Source organism: Dreissena polymorpha, chromosome 7, assembly GCF_020536995.1.
Source record: "Dreissena polymorpha isolate Duluth1 chromosome 7, UMN_Dpol_1.0, whole genome shotgun sequence".
In the NCBI taxonomy this organism is placed as follows: Eukaryota; Metazoa; Mollusca; class Bivalvia; order Myida; family Dreissenidae; genus Dreissena; species Dreissena polymorpha.
In genome coordinates, this window is record NC_068361.1 from 3486517 (window position 1) to 3513317 (window position 26801).

At 34.0% G+C, this 26801-nt stretch overlaps 1 protein-coding gene across 3 annotated transcripts in view; it reads right to left on the bottom strand.

Moving 5' to 3' along the window:
- Nucleotides 1-26801, bottom strand: part of LOC127838346 (neurotrypsin-like) — a 297353-nt gene that overhangs the window by 101186 nt on the left and 169366 nt on the right. Inside the window, exons 4-8 of one of the 3 annotated variants that reach the window (XM_052366047.1) lie at nt 18980-19149; nt 17661-17805; nt 17293-17483; nt 16998-17133; nt 14080-15684 (exon numbers count right to left, since the gene is read on the bottom strand). The exons of 1 other annotated variant lie outside the window; for it this stretch is intronic. In XM_052366047.1, the coding sequence (XP_052222007.1) occupies nt 15591-15684; nt 16998-17133; nt 17293-17483; nt 17661-17805; nt 18980-19149 (736 nt within the window). In that variant the 3' untranslated portion in view covers nt 14080-15590. Of the gene's footprint in view, nt 1-14079; nt 15685-16997; nt 17134-17292; nt 17484-17660; nt 17806-18979; nt 19150-26801 lie in introns of those variants that run through there. One more of the 3 variants, XM_052366048.1, reaches the window with a different exon arrangement.

Below are 26801 nucleotides of genomic sequence, written 5' to 3' on the forward strand. Positions count from 1 at the left end.
AAGGTCAAAGGTAAAAAAAAGAATGCATGTGTACCTCATGGAGCTGCACATTTTGAGTGGAGAAAGGTCAAGGTCATCCTTCAATGTCAAAGGTCAACAAAAAGAAATCAAAGTGGCGCAGAAGGGGACATAGTGTTTCTGACAAACACATTTCTTGTTAGTTTATCATTTACAGACTCATTATTGCAATATATAACGTGATCAGTATCTTATTTGACCCAAAATAACGTGCAAAATAATTTCAATAAAGTACAATATTCAAGACATGCTGTTATATTAATTTTAATAATTTTTCTCCAGTTTAATCGGTATCACAAAACGCTTGCATAACTGTCAAAAATCAAGCGTGTAGCAGACGCAAACAACAAATAGAAGGAAGTATACATTATTGAAATAAATATTGACATAGAATAAAATTATTTTGCAAAACTAAATCGGCAACAATGTTGATCTTTGACTTTGTAAGGCTTTGTCTTGAGTTAAAAGACATTCACAGACATTCAAATCTTTTGCAGCAATGCATTTGCCGTTGTTATACATGTTTATACATGTATAATCCATACGTAAAAAAACTGCACCCTTCTATTGCTAATCAATTTTAAAGGTTGCAGCATGGGGGTATTGAATTTTACAGCTTGAATGGAAAAAAGGGATTTGTGTCCGTTAAATGAAGGATTTTTGGCCGTTTTAAAGAATTTGAAGTATTATACAAGTGTGAAAAGTTTTTTTCACGGTTTATATGGTTTCCTCTTCCCCTCAAGTGCACATATAACGCCTCGGCAAATTCTTTTTGGTAGTATGTGCACTGTCGGGGTAGAGGAACCAATATACACTGTCAAAAAAAAAACACTTTATAACTTATAATATACATAACAGCAAAACTGCAGTTGTATTTGTCTAATATACTTTTCTGTAGATTTAAGTAAGACCCACCAATGGATAATAATAACAAGGTCCAACAGTTAACTATATATTTATATATATGCGGCACGTTTCAGAAAAAGGGACCTTATGGGTGAACGTGCATTATTTTGCGACGTTTAAAAAATATTTTAGATTACGTCGTACGGACAAATATCACAGAAATGTAATCACAATGCTACATGTAATTCATTTATTTAAGAACGTGATATAATACAAATTGGCCATATTACATGTGTAGGAATAAACAACAAACACAAATTCTTGCAAAATGATACCGTCTAAATAGATGCATTGATATAAAAGCGTTTTTAGAGACCACACCGCATCTCTTTGAAAATTATATTGTTGAACAAGTTTTCATTTGATCATATAAAACATATACATGATCTGAGTAGGAAAAGAACAAACTTTAAGAACATTTTAAAAACTCAATATAATCTTGTCACACCCATAAGGTCCCTTTTACTGAACCTTCTGTTGTCCAAGCCAATATATATTTTCTATAGATTACAGCAAGACCCGCAAATTGATAATAGACACACAAGACCCAACTGTTGACTTTATATGTTTACAGGCATTGAGGCTTCTGTTGAAGACACCCACAGTCCAGAATCTATACAGGAGTCAGAGCCGCTCACCATACAACAGGCCGGTGCTGATCATATTGAATCTACAGGTTGCATTACCGTACTTCTAGAGTCCATGTCAACTGATGCCACTGAAGATGAAGAACCAGCCAGTCTGAGCAATGGATTGAGGCAGCCAAATCCTCAAGGTATGAATTTAAATAAAACATGAGTAAGTTTATCTGTTTAGAAAAGATTTAAGTAAGACACACCTATAGGTAATTGATTTATTAACAAGATTAAATTGAAGATGTGTTAAATGATGTGTTAAAGACCCAACTGTTGACTTTATATGTTTACAGGCATTGTGGCTTCTGGTGAAGACACCCACAGTCTAGAATCTTTACAGGAGTCAGAGCCTCTCATGATACAACAGGCCAGTGTTGACTGTGCTGACCATATGGTATCTCCAGGTTTCACTCCGGAGCTTCTAGAAAGCATGTCAACTGATGCCACTGAAGATGAAGAACTAACCAGTCTGAGTCATAAATTGAGGAAGCCGAATCCTCAAGGGATAAATGTAATTGTTTAATGATCAAAGCCAAATGAAGTAAAAAATTGAATTTTACTATTATATATATTTACTATGACCCATTTATAGATCAGCATCAAAATGGGTCTCTTATTTTTGGGAGGTGTATTGTAACAAGTGAGGTTTTAAAAATTGTGTTCCTAATGAAGCCAAATCCTCAAGGTATACATTTAAACTCGTTTAACCGACCCTCCCAGTGCATATATAACCCCTAGGTTAACACCTCGGGGGTCATATGTGCACTGTCGGGGTAGAGGAACCAATATACACCGTATTTTTTTTTTAACTTATAATATACATAACAGTTAAACTGCAGTTGTAATATCCAATATACTTTTCTGAAAATTTCAGTAAGACCCACCAATCGAAAATAATGACAAGGCCCAACTGTTGACTATATATATTTATAACAGCAAAACCATCCATTCTCCTAGCAAACATATATTTTCTATAGATTTCAGCAGGACCCAGCAATGGATTAAAGACATACGAGACCCAACTGTTGACTTTATATGTTAACAGACATTGAGGCTACTGTTGAAGACACCCACAGTCCAGAATCTATACAGGAGTCAGAGCCTCTCATGATACAACAGGCCAGTGTTGACTGTGCTGATCTTATGTAATGGACAGGTTTCTTTCCGGTACTTCTAGAATCCATGTCAACTGACGCAACTAAAGATGAAGAACCAGCCAGTCTGAGCAATGCATTGAGGCAGCTAAATCCTCAAGGTATGAATTTAAATAAAACCTTTGTAAATTTACCTGTTTTGAAACGATTTTAGTAAGGCAAACCTATAGGTATTTCATGTATTGACAAAATTAAATGGAATATGTGTTAAATGATGTGTGAACGACCAAACTGTTGACTTTATATGTTTACAGGCATTGAGGCTTCTGTTGAAGACACCCACAGTCCAGAATCTATACAGGAGTCAGACCCTCTCATGATACAACAAGCCAGTTTTGACTGTGCTGATCATATGGAATCAACAGGTTTCACTCCGGTAATTCTAGAGTCCATGTCAACTGATGCCACTGAAGATAAAGAACCAGCCAGTCTGAGCCATGAATTGAGGCAGCCAAATCCTCAAGGTATACATGTAATTATTTATTGACCAAAGCCCAATGAAGTAAAACGTTGTATTTTACTATTATATATATTTACCATGACCCACTTATAGATCAGCATCAGAAAATGGAGCTTTTTAGGGAGTTGTATTGTATCAATGAGATCTTGAAAATTGTATTCATAAAAAAGACAAATCCTCACGGTATACATTTAAACTCTTTAAACTCTACCCCTCCAGAGCACATATATTCCATCAGCAAACACCTCGGGATCACATGTGCACTGTAAGGGTAGAGGAACCAATGTACACCGTCCAAAAACTTTATAACTAATAATATACACATCAGCAAAACTGCAGTTATAATATCCAATATACTTTTCTGTAGATTTTAGTAAGACCCACCAATGAAAAATAATGACAAGGCCCAACTGTTGACTATATTTTTATATAAATACATAACAGCAAAACTGTCTGTTGTCCAAGCTAATATATATTTTCTATAGATTTCGGCAAGACCCACCAATTGATAATAGACACACAAGACCAAACAGTTGACTTTATATGTTAACAGGCATTGAGGCTTCTGTTGAAGACACCCACAGTCTAGAATCTATACACGAGTCAGGGCCTCTCAAGATACAAAAGGCTAGTGTTAACTGTGCTGATCATATTGAATCTACAGGTTTCGATCCGGTACTTCTAGAGTCCATGTCAACTGATGTCACTGAAGAAAAAGAACCAGACATTCTGAGTCATAAATTGGAGCGGCCGAATCCTCAAGGTATGAAATAAATGTGGAGACTGATTTCTCTGCATTTTCCATCATAATGTGACTGAGTCATATGTCATGACTGTATTAAAGTAAATTTGTAGTCCAAGTCAATTGTTATGCTCTAGATGACCTCCTCTGTGATCTACAGGGTTACAACAATGTGCTTGAAAAAGTACTTGTAAAGTACAAAGTAGGCAGTTTGCTATGGAAGTTGATGTTTATTACTTGTTCTTCCCAGAAATGATAGTTCTGTGAACAGTCAGGCCATATATGTGTGAAAAATCGTTATAAAATGGTGTTAAAACTGTTTCAGTTAGTTCATTTTACGCCCTAACATGTTCAGGTTTTGTGCATTTTTATCAGTAAAACTATCTTGCTCTACAATATTCAATCATGTTATGACTTGTTATGTTGATACTTTGTGTGCATGGATCAATTAAGTATTAAATTCAACAAAATAAAGGGCTTACACAGTCACTGAACACATTAGTTAGCTGCTTAAGCAGGCATTAACAACTTTGGCCTTTTGTTGGAATCAGATTGTACATTTGAGATGGATGATTGTACTGTCATTATATGTAAAAAAATCACAGAGGTCCATATATACAGACATAAATTACCAGGAACTTCCAGAATCAGAGGGTCCTTGTATGGGTAAGTCAATAAACATAAAATAAATGCAAACATTTGTGTTTTCAAGTAAATGGACAATGATAAAATTATCTATTTTTTCTGTATTGGCCACAATGCGTGACCTTATGTGTAGTTGTGCATGAAGGCAGCAATTTGCTATAACATGTCCCATTCACAGGTTATGCTTTTTGATACTTACATTTCTGTTGGTTTTTATAGAAAATCTGTTCATAAATGCAACTTCTTCACCACTGGTGGGAATTTCATGAGACTGTCGCAGTGCTTTACCTTATTTGTAGAAAATAATCATTAAAAAGCTCTCGATAATTATATGGCTCAAGAAATACATGGCTGAGAGCATAAATATCAATGTTTCTGTCTTTATATCGCATTGATTATGCAAAACCATGGTTCACATGATACTTATTGATATTTTATTTTTTATATCTATTCTTGTTTTAGCGACCGCAAGAAAATGAATGAAGCGAATTGGACTAGCGAGGAGAATAATAGTTTCATGGACTTTTTAGGGACGAAATAAGAACAAAGAAAATGCCAGCTGGGTCAAAAATTATGCAGTCTCTCAAAATACTTACAGGAAGAACAGTGGCCCAGGTAAGGACACGAGTCCACAACATAATTCGGGACAAACAAAAAGCTCAAAAGAAGTGTTGAACTGTGGAGTTTGTTTTCCCCTGGTAGGGTGGCATATAGCAGTTGAACTGTCCATCAGTCATTCCGTCCGTCTGTCCGAAAACTTTCATGGCCATAACTTTTTCAATATTGAACATAGCAACTTGATATTTAGCATAAATGTTCATCTCATGAAGCTGCACATGAGTGTTGAAAGGTGACGGTCAATGTCATCTTTCAAGGTCAAATATATGGCGTCTGTCCTTTCGTCCGAAAACTTTAAAATTGACCATAACTTTTTCAATATTGAAGATAGAAACTTGATATTTGGCATGCATGTGTATCTCATGGAGCTGCACATTTTGAGTGGCGAAAGATCAAGGTCAAAGGTCAAATTATGCAAAATTGAAGATAGAAACGTGATACTTGGCATTCATACATATCTTATGGGGCTGCACATTTTGAATGGTGCAAGGACAAGATCATCCTTCAAGGTGAAAGTTTGCAATATTGAAGATAGCAACTAGATATTTGGCACGCATGCATATCTCATGGTTCTGCACATTTTGAAAGGTGAAAGGTCAAGGTCATCCTTCAAGGTCAAAGGTCAAATATATGGCATCTGTCCGTCCGTCCGAAAACTTTAACATTCGCCCTCACTTTTTCTATGCCCCCGAAGGGAGGCATAGAGTTTTTGAACCGTCCGTCTGTTTGTTTGTCAGTCTGTACGTCCTTCTGTCGGAAAACTTAAACATTGCCCATAACTTTTGCAATATTGAAGATAGCAACTTGATATTTGGCATGCATGTGTATCTAATGGAGCTGCACATTTTGAGTGGTGAAAGGTCAAGGTGATCCTTCAAGGTTAAGGTCATAAGGTCAACTTTTATAATATTGAAGACAGCAACTAGATATTTGGCATTCATGCCTATCTCATGGAGCTGCACATTTTGAGTAACGTTAGGTCAAGGTCATCCTTCAAGGCCAAAGGTCAAATTTTGTAATATTGAAGATAGCAACTTGATATTTGACAAGCATGCGTATCTCATGGAGCTGCACATTTTGAGTGGTGAAAGGTCAAGGTCATCCTTCAATGTCAAAGGTCGAATATATGGCTTCAAAGCGGCGCAGTAGGGGACATTGTGTTTCACGAACACAGCTCTTGTTGTTAACTGCCTTGTTTGTGCCTTACCAGTGTTTCACTAGAGTCCGTGTCCTTTGGACTCATTTCAAGTTTACATGTGAAGCTTCATCTTTGTACGATTCTAAATATGTGTCAATACTGTCAGTTGAATTTTGAAATATGAAGTTATATATATATATATATATTTATATATTGTAGATTAAATGATTTGTAATATGTTTCAGTTTTGTCAATCAGTTTAATAAAATATTGAGCTTTAACTATGATGCAGATTGTATGATTATTAATATATTTCAATATTGTGGATAAGTTTTTGAGATATCAAGATTTGTATTTTATGCATAGCGCATGATTTAAAAATGTTTTAATGGTGTCAATCAGTGTAATGAAGATTGAATATAATTTGTATATGTTTTAATTCTGTATATTGGTTTTCAAAATAAAAGACTTTGATTTTGTAATTGCACTTTTATCTCATTTAAGATTCTTTCTAAAGTTTAGTTTATATTTTAAGGCTGTTTGCAAACTTGAAGTGAAAACAGTTCTAGTACAATTTGGTAAGGACATGCCATTGCATATCTGATTTAAAAATGTATTTTGGTGGCAACTTGTATTTAACAGAAATGTCTAAGTAAGTAAGACTATTGTTTGCAATCAAAAGGTCTGTGCGTCAAATCCAGGGTAATGCATGTTTTTTGTCCACATTTATGTCAATTCAGACATTGTTCTGAGTAAATATGGGGTTTGTTTGTGGGTTCAGTCTATTTTTGTGTATGTAATTATTTTTTTGTAATTTTTGTTATATCAGTTTTTATTTTCATGATAATCATTTAGTTCGTACTGCAACTTACAGACATTGGGGTGTGTTTAGCTGATACTTCTTATTTGTGTATGTGTAGTAACTTGTGATTGATTGTTACTACTATCTCCAATATGTTTGTCATGGATCTGTCACCCGTTATCTCTCATATAATACCTCTATTGAGCATTACACAATCATTCATTCAATTATGTTACAAGTTGGCACCAAATATCATGTGATTACATATACAAAGGTATTGGTCAATGTATATACTTCTACATGTTTCTTGTTTGCTTTATATTATGTATTAAGTATTAATAGTTGCTTATTATGTGTTTGATTGAAAACCAACTGTTTTAACTTCAATAATTCATAGGAGGAATTCAACATTGAGGTGTATCAAATAATCATCTTTTGAAGCGATATGTACATATTTTATTCTGCTGGCTTTGTTAATGTTATATCTCATTACTAGCCTTTTACTGTTTGCATTATTGCCCATCCGGCATTATGTTATGTTGTAAATACTTTCACATTAATGTATATTTTTTATGTCTTCATTCTCAGCAATGTGCATTTCGGTGTGTCTATTACATGATAACATGAAGATATGTTAATGATTTTGTAAGGCTTTCATTTTATTATCCAAATTTTTTATTGTCAATTTTTAACATCGGCTACCTGTATTACATATTTATGTCAGTTTCGCTCTATCTTGGCAGTTTGGTTGGACTAGTGGTGTGGACTTTGTTCAGTCCAACGACACTTCCATGATAGAGCAAATATAAAACCATAATTCATATAATGAAAGGGTATAAAGTTGTTTATATTTGCTCGTTTTCACATGTTCTATCCATCAGTTATCTTTCCGGTAATTGATTTAACTTGTTCCTTTTTGTCGCATCCACTTGGGGTTGATAATCACTTTCGGTCAACAAACAAGCGACATTGCATGCAAATTTTCAGAGAAGTTTTATTTCCGCATACCATTCCCGCCACCCACCTATGGAACAATGTTACATTATTATGCAGGATTGCTTTATAACTTTCCATAATATGTATAATGTATAGAGTGGGCTTTGTTCAGTCCAACTCCATATACACTTCTATCTCGAGCTCTCGCAGTTTTACTGTAACTTCATGTTTTATGTTTTATTTCAAAAGTATTTAGTGTGTTATTGTTTTATTCGAAAGATGTATTAGTTTCATAATAAAATGGCTGACAAGGGTCGGACAATTTCAACATATATTATCTTGTTGTTATAATATTGTGTCATGTGTTATATGAATAAACGACAATTCCATGATAAGGCAAATTTAAATATTTTTAGAGACATTTGCAAAATGAAAATTAAATAACTATACATTTGACAGCAATAATTTTAGTTATGGCAGTGGCTAGAATATAGTTTAGCCAACGGCTTTGTACGTTAAGCCTTTCCTATGGAGATGTCTAAGTTAAAGACACGACCATTTTGAGTGTACTGATATATTGCTTGTATGAAACCATATATTTATCAATTGTCTAAACGATAATTAAATTATTTGTGTAACTCAATTTCTGAGATGTACCTTTGACGGTTGCCGTCATTGAATTTCATAATATCGATGCCGCAACTAATTAAAAACAGTTTTCACGCCTTACATAGGAAAGTCGACTTATTAAAGAATCAAATTAAAAACCGATGTAAATCATTTTTGTGAGTCGATTTCTAGGACCTAACTTTGACGGCTGTCGTCATTGAATTTCATAATATCGATAACGCAACTCATCAAAAGTGTTTTCACACCTTACTTAGGAACGTCGACTAATTAAAGAATCAAATAAGCAACCCTATTTCATGAAAGGAAGCCGTAAAAGATAAAGAAATTTTAAAGCGAGATTATACGATTATGTCAAATATTTATTAAAATTCATATAAAATGTGTAAAAAACTTATTAAACATATATTTCAATATAAACTAAAATGTCGAAATATGCGAAATAAGCCAGATATTTAATTCTGAAATCGAAAATGTATGTACAGTCGAATTTGCCAGCATATAAATATTGCATGCACGATGGGAATCTAAATTTAGTTTAACGGTTCATTTTTGTGTGTGAGCGTTAGCTCACGCTAATGTTACAGAGCATATTTTGTAAATCAGTATGCGCCAAGAAGCCTTAACTACGCAATGGAAAGACAACCACTGCCTGTTGCAGCAGACGACATATGCTATTAGCGTCTGCTAGGAAAGATAACCACCACATTTGCCTATTTATAGTCCACGACTCACTGGTGCACTGCAGTTGGTGTATATGAGTAATAGTGTTTAACAGCTTGTAAGACGAGATTAGCCAGTCTAGTGTTTATCATTGGGAATCGGTACATATTGGCTGCTTTCAGGGAAAACGGGGCTTAATGCTTGTCAAATAAGATTAGCCTGTGCATACGGATTACCCTGTGCAATGCAAACACAAGAATCAAGGACGAAATTTATATTGTTTTTCGTTTAAAGAGAGTCCCTTGTACTGGGATGAAAATTTATGCATTAGCATTAAGCCCTGTTTTCCAAAAATGAAGCTTAAATTATATTTGTTATTGATGATTAAAAAAACACACATCTGGACATGTGCTTTAATACACACTCTTTATAATTTTGAATGGGTTGTGTTCATTTAAAACTTGCAATATAAAAAGCTATAACATAATTTTTGAAACTGAGTTGCGTCTAAACTTATACAACAGCGAACACCTACAGTGCCTTCAGCGTTTTGATAATTCCTGCAACCATATCTATTTATACGGCAGAAGGACGCTTACTAAACAGACGAATGCTTAAGTCAATGTAGAAAATATGTACGTAATATCAATCGGCTCGGGCGCTAATTTGTCTTTGCTGCATATTACTGATTAACATCACTGAATGACAATTCTATACTTTATAAGCCTATTGTCTAACCGTACGGGGCCGTACGGCTAGCCTCTTGTCTAGCCGTACGGGGCCTTACGACAGCCACTGCCTTTAGTTATTGGAGGTTTTTATGTATTATACCCAGTCGCAATTGGTATAGGCTATACTCAAATCTTTTCCTCCGTCTGTTATTAGATACTTTGATTGGTTATGTATCACATTCAATGGTAGTTTTTGGTTATAGGACAAAAACAGGATTTGTTATCAAAATACCTTCCTTTTAACTCATTAAAAGCATTTGTACACGTCCATTCTTACGAAACAATCATGCAATTTAAAGGGATCTTTTCACGCTTTGGTAAATTGACAAAATTGAAAAAAGTTGTTTCAGATTCGCACATTTTCGTTTTAGTTATGATATTTGTAAGGAAACAGTAATACTGAACATTTACCATGGTCTAATATAGCCATTATATGCATCTTTTGACGATTTTAAAACCTAAAAATTATAAAGCGTTGCAACGCGAAACGATTGAATAATTTGGAGAGTTCTGTTTTTGTCGTTAAATTTTGTGAAACTACGAAGATTGCTTATATAAGGTATAAAATACGTCAAGTATGTGTAATCGGCGGAATAGCTCAGTAGGCTAAAGCGTTTTTACTTCAGGACTCTGGCAGAACTCCAGGGGTCACTGGTTCGAAACCTGCTCCGGGAAATGTTCTTTTCCTTTTTTTAATTTTATTCTTGATTTTTTTACTGGAGCTTTTACGATCCAATGTTTACATTTATCAATATAAAGCATTTAATGAATAAGTTAAAAGATGCCAACATCTGTGAAAAGGCCCCTTTAAAGGACCGGTTTTACAAGTCCCTATTCGATATTTATGACATATAAAATTTTACATTTTCCTCTAAAATCTTCAGAACAAGTCAAAGCACGAAATGAATACCTATCTGTTGGACATGAGGAAGTGGACCGAATATCGATGACTAAATCATTTGCCACGAAGGCACATAAAACTACAGTAAAGTTTCGCCACTTTCAGCTTGGTATTAAGTTTTCTGTTCTTTATTTTATACTTTGGGACCATAAAATATTATAAAACTGCATGATTTTAAAGTGTTCGAGATAGTCTTAATAGCGGAAATCTTTTTGTACTAGGAATCTCTGCGTGTCTTCGTCATTATCTTTGAAATCCTTTTCGAAGCTATCATGAAAACACACTATAATCGTGTAACGCCAGGGTTTCATCACGTCAGTTTGAAACACAACAAGTTAATATATATTGTTATAAAGCTTCAATATTCGTTTGACTTCTATTTTTTATTTTAATTTATTAATCCTATTAATGTATCGTTTTTGGTTGTCATATCTATTTACCATTAACGATCCGCAACTGCTTTACATTTACGTATCTTTGCAATGAAACTGTTACAGCGACAACTGTTTCATTAAAGCTGCTTGCATCACACGGACACCACTGTAATAAAAGTCAATGATTTCATTAAGGATGATTCTATCCTTCGTTATCTCAATTGTTTTACCAAGGACTCCGTGCTTTTAAAAGTTCCGGCTACTACAAAATCACGCTACATGAGAAAATGACACGATACGTAGTCAAATAATGCAAAAATTTCAAAAATATTAAAAGAACATTAAACACATATTTAGTTCACCCTTGTGTCGATCCCTCTGTAAAATGAATTTTACTCAAAATGAAATAAAATGTATTATGCAAGGCAACCAGGAAGAGCGATTCATGCATAGGCCACACAAATAAAAAACAAATCTGATCGTGAGGATTTAATTAATCACGTTTGAGGTCTAGCAGATCTTAACCACAATTCTAATGCGTGTGTCGCAACATATAACTATGCTCAAGGCCAACTCATTTTTTAGAAATCAATGTTTCGTATTTCAAGTGACACTATCTCAGTGACCCGGTATGTCGGTATCAAGTAGCATAGAGTATATATATATAAAAAAATAATTGGGTCATGGGGACCCGGATATGAGGTTTAAGGTAAAAAAATACAAACTTTATTTGTCTGTGAAATAACTAGATATATTAAGTTTTGAAGTATACATAGGTTATTAAAGGTAATTCGCATTAAACACGCTATTTTTCAGTTGGAGACCCAATATTTTACCTAGTATGAGTATATATATAAATATATATATATATATATATATATATATATATATATATATATATATATATATATATATATATATATATATATATATATATATATATATATGTTCAAATGCCATCGTTATATTTATTAATTTAGATTTTTCCAACTGATCTTGGGTGATAAAAGCTCTTGGTATGTAAGGGCAGGATTTTCGAATACTACTTTGATTCTGATTCTTTTGAGCCAGTACACAACTTGCCGTCTTGAAAGCGGCTCCTTCACATGGTGGTGATATGTTTAAGACCACTTGTTATTACTTGATATAACGTGAACGTTATATTTCAATGAATACAAAAGCTACATCTGGTTAAATTCAAATGCTTCACTTGAACAAGTTATCAGATAAACTGCAGAATGCAAAAATGCGTTTTTTATTTTAGATATCAGGCTTGAAGATGTATAAATGCACTAAAACGGTTTTGATAAGGATAAACGGGTTTCGTGTTCTGATGAATTGTCACTTTGAACAACGGAATCAGCCTGTAGAATTATGTGATACAAGTGAGTGATGGTGCTCATAAATATCAATTCAATTTAGCACACTGACGATTTAAAATAGATTGAAACCTACGCATTTTTTTCAAAACGTTTACAGACCAACACAACCGTCATCCAAGCATTTCGAACTTGAAACCTACACGAGAGAAAATATATACAAACGATATCTCACCCCGCTAGTCCGCTCTCGATGAATTCTTAGATAAATCAGAAACTGTAAATCACGTAACTATTATAGAAGGTATTCTTAGTAAATGGTTCGGAATTGCATATACGCATTGGTCGGTTCATTTGTCAAATAAAACATGTTAATGAAGAAACAACTTGTTTACATTCCTCAATTTATGAAGAGGTTTGCCGAGCCTTATGAAATTAGTAAGGTAAATATGCGTGCATGTGTTATGATTAAATTATGTAACGCAATACACAGGAAGCTCGTTGCCGAAATAGTACGTAACCGAACAATCGGGATAGTTGCATTTGCTTCAATCTAAGAACACTTATTCTGATTCATTTTTCAGCGGTAACTCCACATTTACAATACGGGACGCAGGTACAAACGATATTGAGATTATTGGATCGCTCATTTGCAGTTACAAAGCTGTCCGCATTACAGACTGCCATCTGATGCACCCGATCTCTTATAGGCCATAGTGTGAGGATGCCGCGTGCAAGCGACAAGTGCCGCTGACGTGTAATGGACGTTTTGTATAAAACATTCACTTTTTATAATATCCATTTACACGTGTTCTTGCTTGTGTACAAATGTAAAATCAAATATGCACAATTCGTATAATCAAACAATTGAGTAAATTTTATACGAAAGAGCGTTTTTTACCTTTATTTCATATATTATTTTGTATATTTTAATATATAATGTGGTAACGTTGTCCATCGTAATCCGAATACGGTTGTTCTGTTTTGAATTTGAGCGTTCACAGTTTTGTATTTGGGTCGTTTTAGACAATTATTATTCATGATAACTTTCGAAATCGACATATTAATTTTTATTTTCTGCTTTCCGATGGATTATAGAGAAAAATCAAAAAGGACAAACAACAGTGACAATAGTCGAAAGTTTTTATTGTTTGGCAGGAATAATAGATACCTTTAGTTTCCCATAGTTGACCCCAAATATGTACAAAGAAGACTACTCTGCTTTGAATGTTTATAAAAACTACGGATAAACTTCCCTTAAACAAAATGTAATAAAATCGATATTTCAACAAACCCAACAAATATCCTTTAGTTCACTTATGATTTTAATGAAATGAAACAACATAAACATAATTACAAAAAGTTATCATGCTGATAATGTACTTTAAATTTACACAGGTTTGATTGTTTTCTAAAATATCCGTTAACTGCGCATTTGAATTTATTTTTCAGGTTTATGGCTGTTTACATGACGGTTAATATTATTGTAAAATGTAATCACACATTCAGCCCTAACAAGTGCCTTCAACAACGTAACGGTTTTTTTTCAAAACAGTATTGAATTTCATTTATCAAGTATTCGTGTTGGCATTAATGCAAAGTATTAATTTCAATCAGTATACCGTACCTGATCGAAGCGAAATACCCACACATAAAGTCATATAGAACATAAAAAAAACTAAATGTTTTAGACAGCGTCTTGTAAGATTCATAAACAATAACACTCATATACAAGGTTTTATTCCGGATATATACAGATTACAAAAATATCAGTTGTAAGATATTTAACTTCAGTACATAGGACACAGCTTTATTTTATTCTAAAAAAGGAATGCGTCGCACACAAGCTACATGTAAGAATTCAATGTCAAGGAATCCACGTCACGTTCGGAAATGTCAGTACCATGATGTCACAACGTTGAAAATTCCTCTAAAGAGCGCACGCGTAATACCATTGTACTATAAAAAGAACAATGACATGGCAGCCTTGAATGTTAAAATTAAATAGTCTGGTCTGAAAATTTCCCTTTATCTAATTAAAATAACATTTATGAGCTAGGAACAAAACAATGTATGAAAATGAGATAGATACTTATAACAAAAGCCATTTCATGTTTTTGTTCTTATGTAAAGTGTTCTTGTGGAGCGTGGCTAATAAGTATTAAGCACTTTTTTTTAAATTTATTTCTGTGTCAAATGTTTTTTTTTTAAATTGCTGTCAATTAAATGTAATAGGCGCTACTAAATAAACGACTAAACGCATAACATACACAGCATGCACAAATACTTCTTATTAAAGTAGTCAATGGTATACGACAATAATAAAGAGCATTTACATGATTGTACCGATTAAATATCGTTATTTCTTCATTATTGTGTCTATTTTACCGTGTCCGTATACCTATACTGATATTAGGAAATAATACATCTTAACGTGCATATAGTCGAGCAAACACACACTTGGTTGGTTACGCCTATGGTATATGTTGGCTGATTATTTTCCATATCGTTCTGGTATGTTGGTTTGTTTTGAAGGGGGACAGCCCGACAAATCGACAACCATACGCTGCAAATCGACGTTTATGATATGTTTGTTCATAGTTTGTTGTTTGTGGCGTTATTTAAACCTTACACGGCAAAATGACATAGTGGACATAAGCAATACTATCGACCTGAAATAGACTACATTTTCGCCCTTTTGCTGTTGTTTATTGAATTGGGTTGACAAAATTATATAGCGATGAGCGAAATTGTCAAAAAGAAAATTAACAAAGCAAATTTTTCATGGCTGCCTATTTTTGCATATGCATACATTTTTATTGGCCGGTGTTCGAGTTTCCACACGTGAGTAGCACGTATTGGGTGCACGCATAGTCTAAGCTGTAAGGTCGGTAACTGAACAGGTGCTTTAGTTCGCAGTTCTAGACAATAATGGCATTTGCACTGCACACTAGTGACCCCATGATTTCCACATCATTTGTGCCACCTGTCTGTCCAGAGAATGTGGCATTACCACTGAAGAGCAAGATTTTGAGAGTATTATTACTTCGACAGCCTTTTATGTACATTCCTTTTTTTAAAGTGTAGTTCATGCAACAACTGTTCTGCCATTTAACAAGCTTCAATAAAATATGAATCACGCATAAAGAAATATCAATACAAGAAATTATTGTAATTTTCATTTAAAATAAAACATGCATTTTTATTGTATTTTGCTTACACGTTTCCAACACATTTAATAAAATTAACAAATTTAATTAGAATGAATAATACAAGCGTCAGAGCGTGGGGGCTTAAACAGATTTAACATAAAATCATTGGTCACCGTGTCTCAAACGCGGATGCCCTTTGCGTTCATCTTATAAATAGTGGACAGTATTTCAGGCTAAGGCTGTCCTTAATGCACATCTCCCAATTGTGTAAAATTATTATTAAATACTTTTCCACCTTTGTCTACAAATCCCTGGGATAGCAATACCATGGTTTTAAACTCTATTGTAATGTAACCATGTTTGTGCATTACTGATGTGTGAGGTTTCTTTCAAAACGACATCCTCTTTTGCCATGATGATGATGGTGTTAGGATATAACCAGGCAGAACTAACATCAGTGAAAAATAATTCTGTCGAAGTCCAAGCCACTTTATTCTAAACAAATGTTTTCTCTGCCCAGTATAAACTATGGAGCTAGGTTCTGACCTCCTCATTACACATGTTTAACCTTCCCGTGTTTGCAAGTTCATGTCCTCAGTTCTGAACACTATGAATTGCTGTTATTGATGAAATAGTAAGTCTGCGTGTGTTGATTATTTTATTTTAACGCTCTTTATTTAAGCAAAATTGCATATACAGCATAAGGCTTGTTTGTAATGCTCTCGAGACCGTTTCCTGGAACCTGAGCCAGTACATGGTGTATATCAGTGCTTCTGTCGATTGATCCTTTATACACTATATGAATATGCATTTATGCAGTAAACATCAGTCATGTTTTTCTTAAAGACGACAGAGAGTAAACACGATATAAGGAAGATAAGGAAAATATAAATCCAGTCCGGGGACTTTTTTTGACTTACCATACTTTCTTCATAAATTTTAGTTTAATACTCATTCACTTTAAGTAGTATATTTACTTTTTTTCTTAATACATTGTGTATGAGAACAATTGTTCATGGACTAGAAAAATAATGTAAAAAAAACTCGTATGTATGACATATGCGTGCAATTCAAAAAACTCATATATACACGTATACACATATTGTTACTGTTACATATATACTGGTATATATGTCATGATCAAATTTAAAATTCAGACGCCAAAGGCAAACTAACCTGTATCCCATAATTATACAAGCTGATTGTGCAGTCTGTGTTGTGAAATAGTCTATACACGACCCCCACTGGCGACCGTTTATTTCCATTAAGAGTTTGCCATCAGATCCCAGTCTAAGTCCTTGTATCTTGTAATCTGAGGTATAACGAGAATGCAAAACGTCCTTGTGTCAGGAAGCAAATATAAAAATTAAATGGCGATGTCAATATTTTTATGTATATCATTACTAATGTTTTGCAATCAATTGTGTAATTAAATTTATAATAAAAAATACTAAATTGTTACTTAATATACCTGAGCAAAATATAATGACACGCTTTAACCATTGTGTCCGCTGCTCGCAATGGTAGTAATTTCGTTCGACGCAGTACTCAATTTCACCCACGCATTCACTGATTGAGCTCTCCGTTCCGGAGCAGATAACATACTGCTTGAAGTAATCTAAAGTTCTGCCAGGTATAGGGAGTCCAGAAAATCCCACGCGGCTGAATTGTTTTAAGTTTATGAACATAATTGTGTTGTTGTGTTTTCGTTTCAATAATTGAACTATGAATTGTAAATAGTTACACTTCGCATTTTATAATTTAAATTGAAGTTGAAGTTCTGAGTAGCAAAATAAAATCTTTAGTTTGTTTAGGCTTAACCATGTATCTATGTCTTACCCATAACCAAGCATTGTGCACAATGTTTTAGCAGTGGTACTTGAAACGTTGCCGACGATATCGTATCGAAGGTCCCCGTGATACCCGTCTACTATACCTTCATATGGACGGGATGTAAACAGTGGCTCAATCTTGATAATGTCCCCTTGCATGTAAAAATCAATGCATGTAATTATCTTTGTGTTCACATAAAACAATTTGTATTTTAAGTTTTTAAGAGGGATATAGACTTTAGTTATGACAGCAAATTTGTTTGTAGTGAAAAACATACAATTTTATCAATACGTTACCTAGGTCTACCAGTGTCACTTATTTTTCTGGATAACAGAAAATGCGTGTAAAATATCAACAACCAGGTATTTAAACTAATAGCCATAAAATATAAATGTTCTTCTTAGACGCTCATATAATGACATTTCCCAACAGTTATTCCTCCGGAAGACGCCGTTGACAAACATTCAATGTTCTTTAGGGCAAAAGTAGGTACAGTACAGTCTCGTTAAACTTTATTTAAATTGCAAAGAAAGTATATATAAATTAAATAATATATCAATTAAACAAGAAGGCAAATATGGCTTAAAGGTTTTGAGTACAACGTAAAACAATTAACTAAACTTGACTTGTATACGTAGTTTGAACCCCAGTTGACCAAGAATACAAACATTTGTATTATGTTCTATCGAGATTAGTTCATACATTTGGCTCTTATATTGGTATTTTTTAAGACTTGTCTGAAGACCACAAGTTACGCAAATTCTAAATTGGCTTTTTTATTGTGACGTTTCAGATTAACTTCCATCAAGTTGGAGCAATAAATGTGGCTACGCAGTTGTATGTAATAAATATGACTTAAAGAGTGGTAAAAGGTGTTTACGAAGAATTGACGGGCTGATCTATTTTTGTTGGTTCGCTTGACCAAGATTTTAATTCGGCTATATTGTAAACATTACCATGTACATTAATTTTATATAAATTGATTAATGCGTTGCTTCTGGATTGACAGACGTTTTTTCTAAGATTTGATTTGAGTTTCTTGACATCCGTCACGCAGATGTAAACGTTGCCTAGATATTGCCCAAATAATAAATCGGATCAATATTCAAAAAGCTTGCAAGAAACTTGTTGCCTCTAGGTGGGCCACAAGCTGAACGTTGACGACGCATTACGAAAGATATATGACGACTGACGCTGAAAATAGACTCATCGCAATGTTCATCTTAAAAACTTTGTTCTTAGGTTAGCCTTAATTGACTTTCTTGTAATGATGATGAATTTTGCAGAATGCTTTCACCAGTATCAAGAATGAACCCAGAGCTGACCTTCGCATTCCACCCCGACCACGTTTCTGTTGTCACATCCGGGAATCTCCATGTCAGAATGGCTGCACAATTTCAATGAGATTTCATCCCCCGAACATGTGATATTTCGCTTGTATATCGATAGTGACCCGGCGCCAAAATACGAGTTTGTCCACAGCTGTGTTGAACCACTGAATGATGTGGCATACTATATTTTATATTCGATAAATTTTTCATTTTTATTTTTGTGTGTATAGAATTTGTTAACCTTGCTAACACAAAATTGATGTTCGCAATAAATTATCCTATCCATGTATATATCAACACATTAAGTTTTTATTTAAGAGCGTGGTACAATTTTTGATATACGAAGCAGGTCCGCATATACATGCCTTATGTGATTAGTTAATTCCGGAATTTATGCGATAGTATCCATAAATTATTAACATTAACGCAAACCGATTGAATCCGATCCTACTTGAGGTCATCCGTAAAACGAAACAATATTACATTGTTAAACGATTTATTAAATGCTAAAAGTTGCAGAATGTTTGTATTCTTACGTTCTTACACCAATTTTACTTGTTTAGAGTCGTCATATTGTACATAACCTTCGTTTGGTACATTTTGTTGTTGGAAGTTTGTATACATCATAATAGCAATTGGAAGTGTTAACGTGCCTTTAAATATTATGCTGTTTTCTTAGAAATACAGTTATAGGTATTTACCTACCGTTTGTATCCAAGTGAAGCACAAAGGACGTTGGCAGCTCGGCTGTTAAATCCGAGTGAGCAGATTGACCTTAGCTGTCCAAACAGACCTGCCTCGACTCGACCTTGAAGCTTAGACGCACCATCCATTAACTGGGCCGCTGATATATATTAATCAATAATGATAATCTAGAAATACTATCAGGAGAGTAATTCGTGTATGGTAATGTTATACATATGGTGAATGACTTATTTTCTATACAATTTCATAGAATGCATACAATACGACATTAACAATACATAAATTCAGCCCAGCAATACTCCTTAAACGTTTCAAGTACACATTTGGCTACATAGAACTAACATGACAAACATTCATAAACCAAAATTAATTAATGATTGGGTCATCGTCTTTGGACAATCAATGAAAACAAAATTATCTTAGGTCGAAAGGCATGCCAAACAAAACATTAAGTGAACAAAACTTTCAGAACACAAACAAACGCCTTTTACCTCATATCGTCGCAATTCATCTGAAAAGCTATAAACGATAACATTAATTTGATGTAATTGCTATTTAAATCCACCATGTTTAAACATTTACCAGACTAACATAATTACGGCGGTTTGATTATTGGTGTAATGAAGTAAATACCATAAGGAGTTTAATACATTCTTGTCGACACTATTTAATAAACTGGCATTTTAATAAATAGCTTGTTTTATCCCATTTTCACCGCGACATTGACGGTATAACACCTTATGGAATATACTAGCCTGTCTCCAACACTGTGGGATATACCTGTCGCGTGCACGGACTACTTTTTAAATTATTCAACCACTGAATGATTTTTCGAAAGAAACCTCTAGAGTCGAAAAAACTTTGGCTTTAAAATTATAAATATAACCTACAACCTTTAGATCTAGTCGCGGGTCATAATTTTTCGCCATCCATAAAATGAATCAGCTGATTGATTGCGTCATAAAATGACATACTTACCGGTATTGCGTCATTTGTGTGATGTCATATTTAGGTGTACACGAAACAAGTATGCGATGTCTGGGAATAAAATATTGAAGACTCGCATTTTTTTTTTCGTGTTTATGTATCGATTCGTGGATATAATTGATGAAAAAGTGCATATTCTATGGACTACTTACCTCGGATGGAACCGGTGAGACGAAGGATTTAGATCTACATGTAGATCTAAGATCTACATGTAGATCTAGCTTATTCGTGTTATTGATTTTCAGAATAAGGGTGCCTATTTTGATGTGAATTTGTTTGTGTAGAGCATACTGATGGGTGTGTATTTTGGTTCAGTAGTCTATTCGAATTGTTTTGCTTTCGGAAGTAAGTAAAACGTAAGGGTATTTTCTTTGATGAATAAACTTTGTCTTTGTGATTTTATCAAAGAAAGTCTATTCAGTAAGAATAACCCGTTTGCAACAACTTGAACAAGTGTTTAAAAGCTTAATATATTTTTTAAGGATAAGCTTGTGTTTGGATCGCAAACTAAAGGATGTGAAGGCTAGATCAAGACGCCATCAAAATCTGCAGCGTGCATGAACAAAGAAGTCGAGTAGTTTTTTGATAACTTATGTTTAGAACGACTCTGTGTGTAAATCTACATGTACATGTATGTTGGCATCGACATCATTTTGTCAGGAGCAATCGCCGCCATATTTGATTTTGATCATTTTCTTTCGAAAATAAAATGAATAAAATCCTCCTTTCGCGATCGTAATGTATTGAAATGTGCATGCTGCGTAAAATTGAATCGAGGCATATGGTGATGTTTTTTCTCGTTGTACAGTTGTTGTGTGAATTTTTTAAAGACTATTTTGCGTACCAGAACAAAAACATTGTATATCACTACGCATGGTTGCATTCGTTAGATTTTAAGCACTTTTAAGAATGAATTAAAATTATTGTTAAGGTTATAAGATCTGTTTATTTTAAATGTCACGTTGAAAAAATGGGATAAATAGAATACTAGGTTAGCGTTGAATACAGTGAAGTTTATGTTGCTCGGCTCGAACACCGAAAGCGCTCGCCAAGGCTCGCGCTCCCGGTGTTCTAAACCTCGCAACATAAACTTCTCTGTATTCAACGCTAACCTGGTATTCTCTATGTGTATGCATGATGCTAACAACTGTAATCCCTAATAGTCAAAGCAGAAAATGAAAACACGGTACGGCAATTCGTTAAGTTCTCCTGTGTGTTTTGTAAAATATCAAATGGTGCGAATTTGGTGATAATTTAATATGCATGGAGATGAGACATATTATTTTTACGTTAACTAAAAAGCAAACGCATGTTTATGTCATATCATAGTGTGCATGTTAATCAAAGTTCTCCCAATCGGAAATTCCCCAATATCATGACCTTCTCAGATCATAACATATGAAACAATTAATTCGGTTAAATAAGCAAACACTACTATACAACTAAGCATCAACGTATATAAAATAACTTAATGTTATTTTGTTGTGTCTGAGACGTAACAGAAGACAGGAAGTAGTGAAAGTAATAATAAACCGAAAGGTAGTAAGGCATTATCACTGCAACTGTATTCTATTTAGCAGTTTAACAAGCACAAAATTTCAAATACTGACCTATACAATAAAAACAAAATAATTATAATAGGAATACATGTTTATGTACAGACGATTAAGATACCCTCTGTATCGATAAGACACAAGCATACATATTGGCGTTATAGCATTAACGCAACCGTTTTAAAACGTCACTGTACGACGATGTGTGATTTAGATAAACATTTAAATCGGAGTTTGATTCGTGGATGTGTGCATACATACATATATTTTAGGACCCTCAGACGTTGATTCGAGACAGGTCGATTATATGAACAAAAGTCCTTAAAACAAAACTTTAAATTAAAAAGCATTTTATGATTAACATGCTTTAAGTTGCAATTCATTATGCAAACCACCGGTGTGATCCTCGACTGTCAATATATTGTCGAAATTACGATTTGCCAATCATTGTCACCGAATCAAACATAGAGAAACACTATTAATCAGGGAGAGCAAAACAACTAACTAACTTACTAAAACTTAACTTCGGTTATGAGTTATCATCGCCTGAAATTCATGTTATTATAAAGCATTACGACCGCGAAACGATTGAAATATTTTGAAAGATTGCGAGGTTTTCATTGAATATGGTGCACCACGTTGGTCATTGCATAACGGTTGAAGTGACGTCGATTATATAACAGACCGAATTGCCAAGTGGACTAAGCAATAGCGTTTTCGTCCAAAGAACACAGATTCGAGCCCCGCCGGTGACAAACTTTGTTATCTTAGTTTCCTTTCCGTATTTTGTATTTGTCATTAAAGTGGGAATCTACTACTCCGAGATTAAAGTATTACAATTCCAATTTTTTACCGAAACACTTTGAAACAAGTTTCCCCAATTGTTTAAAAGGTGCCTTTCAAAGCTATTTGGTGTGTCAAGTATTAGAAAATATGTATTTTTTGGTTTTACAATTGTTTGATATATCATCGATGAAAAGCGTTACAACCGCGGTAAATCGTTTACGATTCCGACTGATGCTTATCAATAAACGAACATACATTTTAAAACGTTTTCAAATAAAGAGTGTTGCTTTGCTCGTTTGAATTTTAATTGCGCTTTTTTAAATCTAATACCACAGATAAAAAAATCATTTTGCCAAGCTGTTAACAATACCTTTTTTTATACAAATGTAAATATTGTTGTTATTGTTAGAACGGAGCCTTTTGGCTTGGTGTACTGTTGCAACACACTTACGGATCATTTTACCAAGCTGTTAACAATACCTTTTTATACAAATGTAAATATTGTTGCTATTGTTAGAACGGAGCCTTTTGGCTTGGTGTACTGTTGCAACACACTTACGGATGCAGTTGATTTCTTTGTTCAATGACCAGAAATACTCCGTAGTGGGTGGTTCGTAGACAACTTCACATTGTTTTGCTATGTCACCGATCGTTGTCAAATTGCTAGTTGAACAACGCCTGATATACATACACGCATCGGGATATGGAGAGCTTTGGAGAGACTTTGGTTGGATAACGGACTCATTCCTGGATGATAATAAGTTTATTCAGAATCAAAGTGTTGAGCTGCTATTTATTTGCATTCAGAATGCATTCGACACGTTTTAATTTTTTTAATGTATATTATTCACTAATTCTAAAAAAAAACATATCAGCAAATTATAGGCATACATTCTTTTCAAAACTCATTATCCAGTTGACGTTATTTTATATGATAATGAACATGCAATTCAAAGAAAAAGCTACAATTTGCCACATTAAAAATGTTCTCTGTGCGACCAATTTACAATAAAAAAATATGTTTGGATAAGTAGAATTATTGTGGCTGATTTCTGCGTTTTCAGCCCAGAGTTTTAGCCGTTGTAAAGTAAAATATAGACGAACTCAGACACTATAAGTTATTCCGTTTGGATCCTATTGCATGTGTTGGATATATAAATATTATTCACCTTAAATAAAACTTTTTAGATCCGGAAAAAAGACTTACATTTAGCCAAGCAAATGTAAATTTGCATCTAAAGTCACTGAAGTTATCCAAATCAAATATCAAACGAATAACTAAACAATTGTGATTATGAAACTGTGCTTTAGTTGATTTATTGTGTCTTGATATATTGTGAATGAATTAAATATAATCATCTGATTTGCAAGATATTATTTGAACGCCTGATACTAAATAGCATTAAAGCATTACATTACTAATATACAGTGTCGTCATTTTTATACGTACGTATATCCAAAATGTTGACATATCATATCATCGAGTGGATCACGCCAGTTATATCTGGAAATGTACAGCACTGGGCCCCAGTCACAAAACCCTGGGATATTGACCTGCAGTAAACCTTCACTGGGAATACCAATTGAAGATAACCGATATCCAGTGATACTGTCGCCTGAAATGGCCATGTGAGAACTACGAACCCAATATTACCAATATATATCCCAGAAATAAATAAATAAAAACAATATGCCACGGAGTATGCAAAAAGGAAAACATGCTTGCGTACTGTTGGAGTTTTCAATCTAATCTAATTGCAAGAATAATTCCAGTAAGCTTTAAAATCAACTAAATTCTTAGTTACTCATGTTCACTGATTCAAAATCACATAACTTACCGAATGAATCAATAAAAGTGCGGTTAATAACTTCAGAAAAAATGGTATTTCCTTCAGGATCCTCTACTTTACAGCGAAATTCTATGCTAGTAAAGTATCGAATAGCAGTAAGCTTAACGGTCAAAACAGCAGCCCCGTCGCAATGCATGTTATAGCCTCTGTCTAAAATTGTGAAGTTTCCGCTTCCCTGACATAAACAAGATTACCATCCACTTAATACAAAGTGACTTAAACCATCATGAAATGAGCAATATTATCAAAACAGGGATTTAATTTATACATAAATTCAGTTAATGAATAATCAAATTAATCTCATGTTATTGCCTGAGAATCGTCAAAGCAAAACATTGCATTGAGATGTGTAGTAAACCATTTATGTTACGATGAAAAACAGGTGTTTGAAAACAATATGTATCCCTCTGCCAATATGTAACGATATTTAAATCATAACCCACTGTTAGAAATCAACCATAGATAGGCATCGTCTTGCTCTCCTAAGTTACCTGACTAACCACTTGAATAATAATTAATGGTAGGGTAAATTGTTCTCACGATAAATTAGGTACTATATGATTTGGTATATGTATCGACTTTCACACCGTGCAAAGATATATACCTCCACCTCATCGTAAAGGGTTTACGGCATTAAACGATAGTCAACAATCATGGTTTAGATAAAATGCCAAGAACTTACGTTTGTCCTGCTTTCAAGTGCTATTTGTCCGAATTGTCCGCTTCTATTCCTCCCGACATTGCCACTGCACGTCACAACATAATCATGTGTCACCAATACTTTCTCTGGAACTTGATGAACTATGATCTTGGGCTTCGATGAGTTGGCTGGAAATTATTATCAGATCATATGTCAGAACTTCAACCTCAAAATTACTACTACTTTTAATACTGATACATATTGAAATGTAAACTTGTGCAAATAAACACTCATACTTACCACGCACGTAAACGCTGGCGTTAGCAACCTGAATGTCTGTATAGTTACCAACAACCAGCTGACAGAAATAAGTGTCTTCGGCTTCGCATTTGACGTCAATGTGTTCGACATCAATGATTAAACCGTCAACGATTAAATCGTCATATTCGTATAGCAGCATAAAGCTGGTTTCATGAAACCTTCTGAAATTAATGTAATTCCCAGTTTGATTACGATAAGCATCAAAGATTGCCAAAATAGTGTCACCAGATCTTTTCATAATGTGTACGTGTTGCCAATTCGGATACCGTGTCACATCGCATCTGAAACTGCCATTTTTTCCGATAGTAAACTCGTAGTCCGATTTCGAAAATTCGATCAAACCTGAAGTACAACAGGAGTTTGAATATTAATAGATTTGTGTTTGTTTTTAATATTATTTTTTTACTTTTAGAGTCAAATCAAACCATTATAACCATAACAGATCACATAAACATATAATAGTATTAACTATTTTAACTATAAATACACAATTATATTTAAAACTAGTTTTGGTAGTTTAGCTCAAACTCTTATTTATATTAATGTTTTTCATACCCGGAATTATGCAATCAGGCTTTCCCTCCCATACGCCTTCCGCATCACAACGTACAGACGTATTGGACCAAGTCGAGTGCGAAAGACCCGGTATACAAGTTACTTCAAGCCAGCTGTTGACCGTGGATGCTCCTTTGGACACGGTGTATTTAATATTCACGAGACTTTCGTTATATTGGCCACAATCCACAACTTCACCCTTTATGTCACCTTTAATTAATACCTAATGTATTAGCATTTCCACTAATCATCGAACGTACAAACACAGTTTATTGTCTCAACCCACATTTGATCGAGTTGGTAAATTAAAACTATTGCAAGTAAGTAACAAATAAATGTTACCATTCTAAAAAATAGGACATTGTTTTATTAATAAACTTGTTGTATTGTTGCAGTTTACAAACAGCTACTTTAAGCCA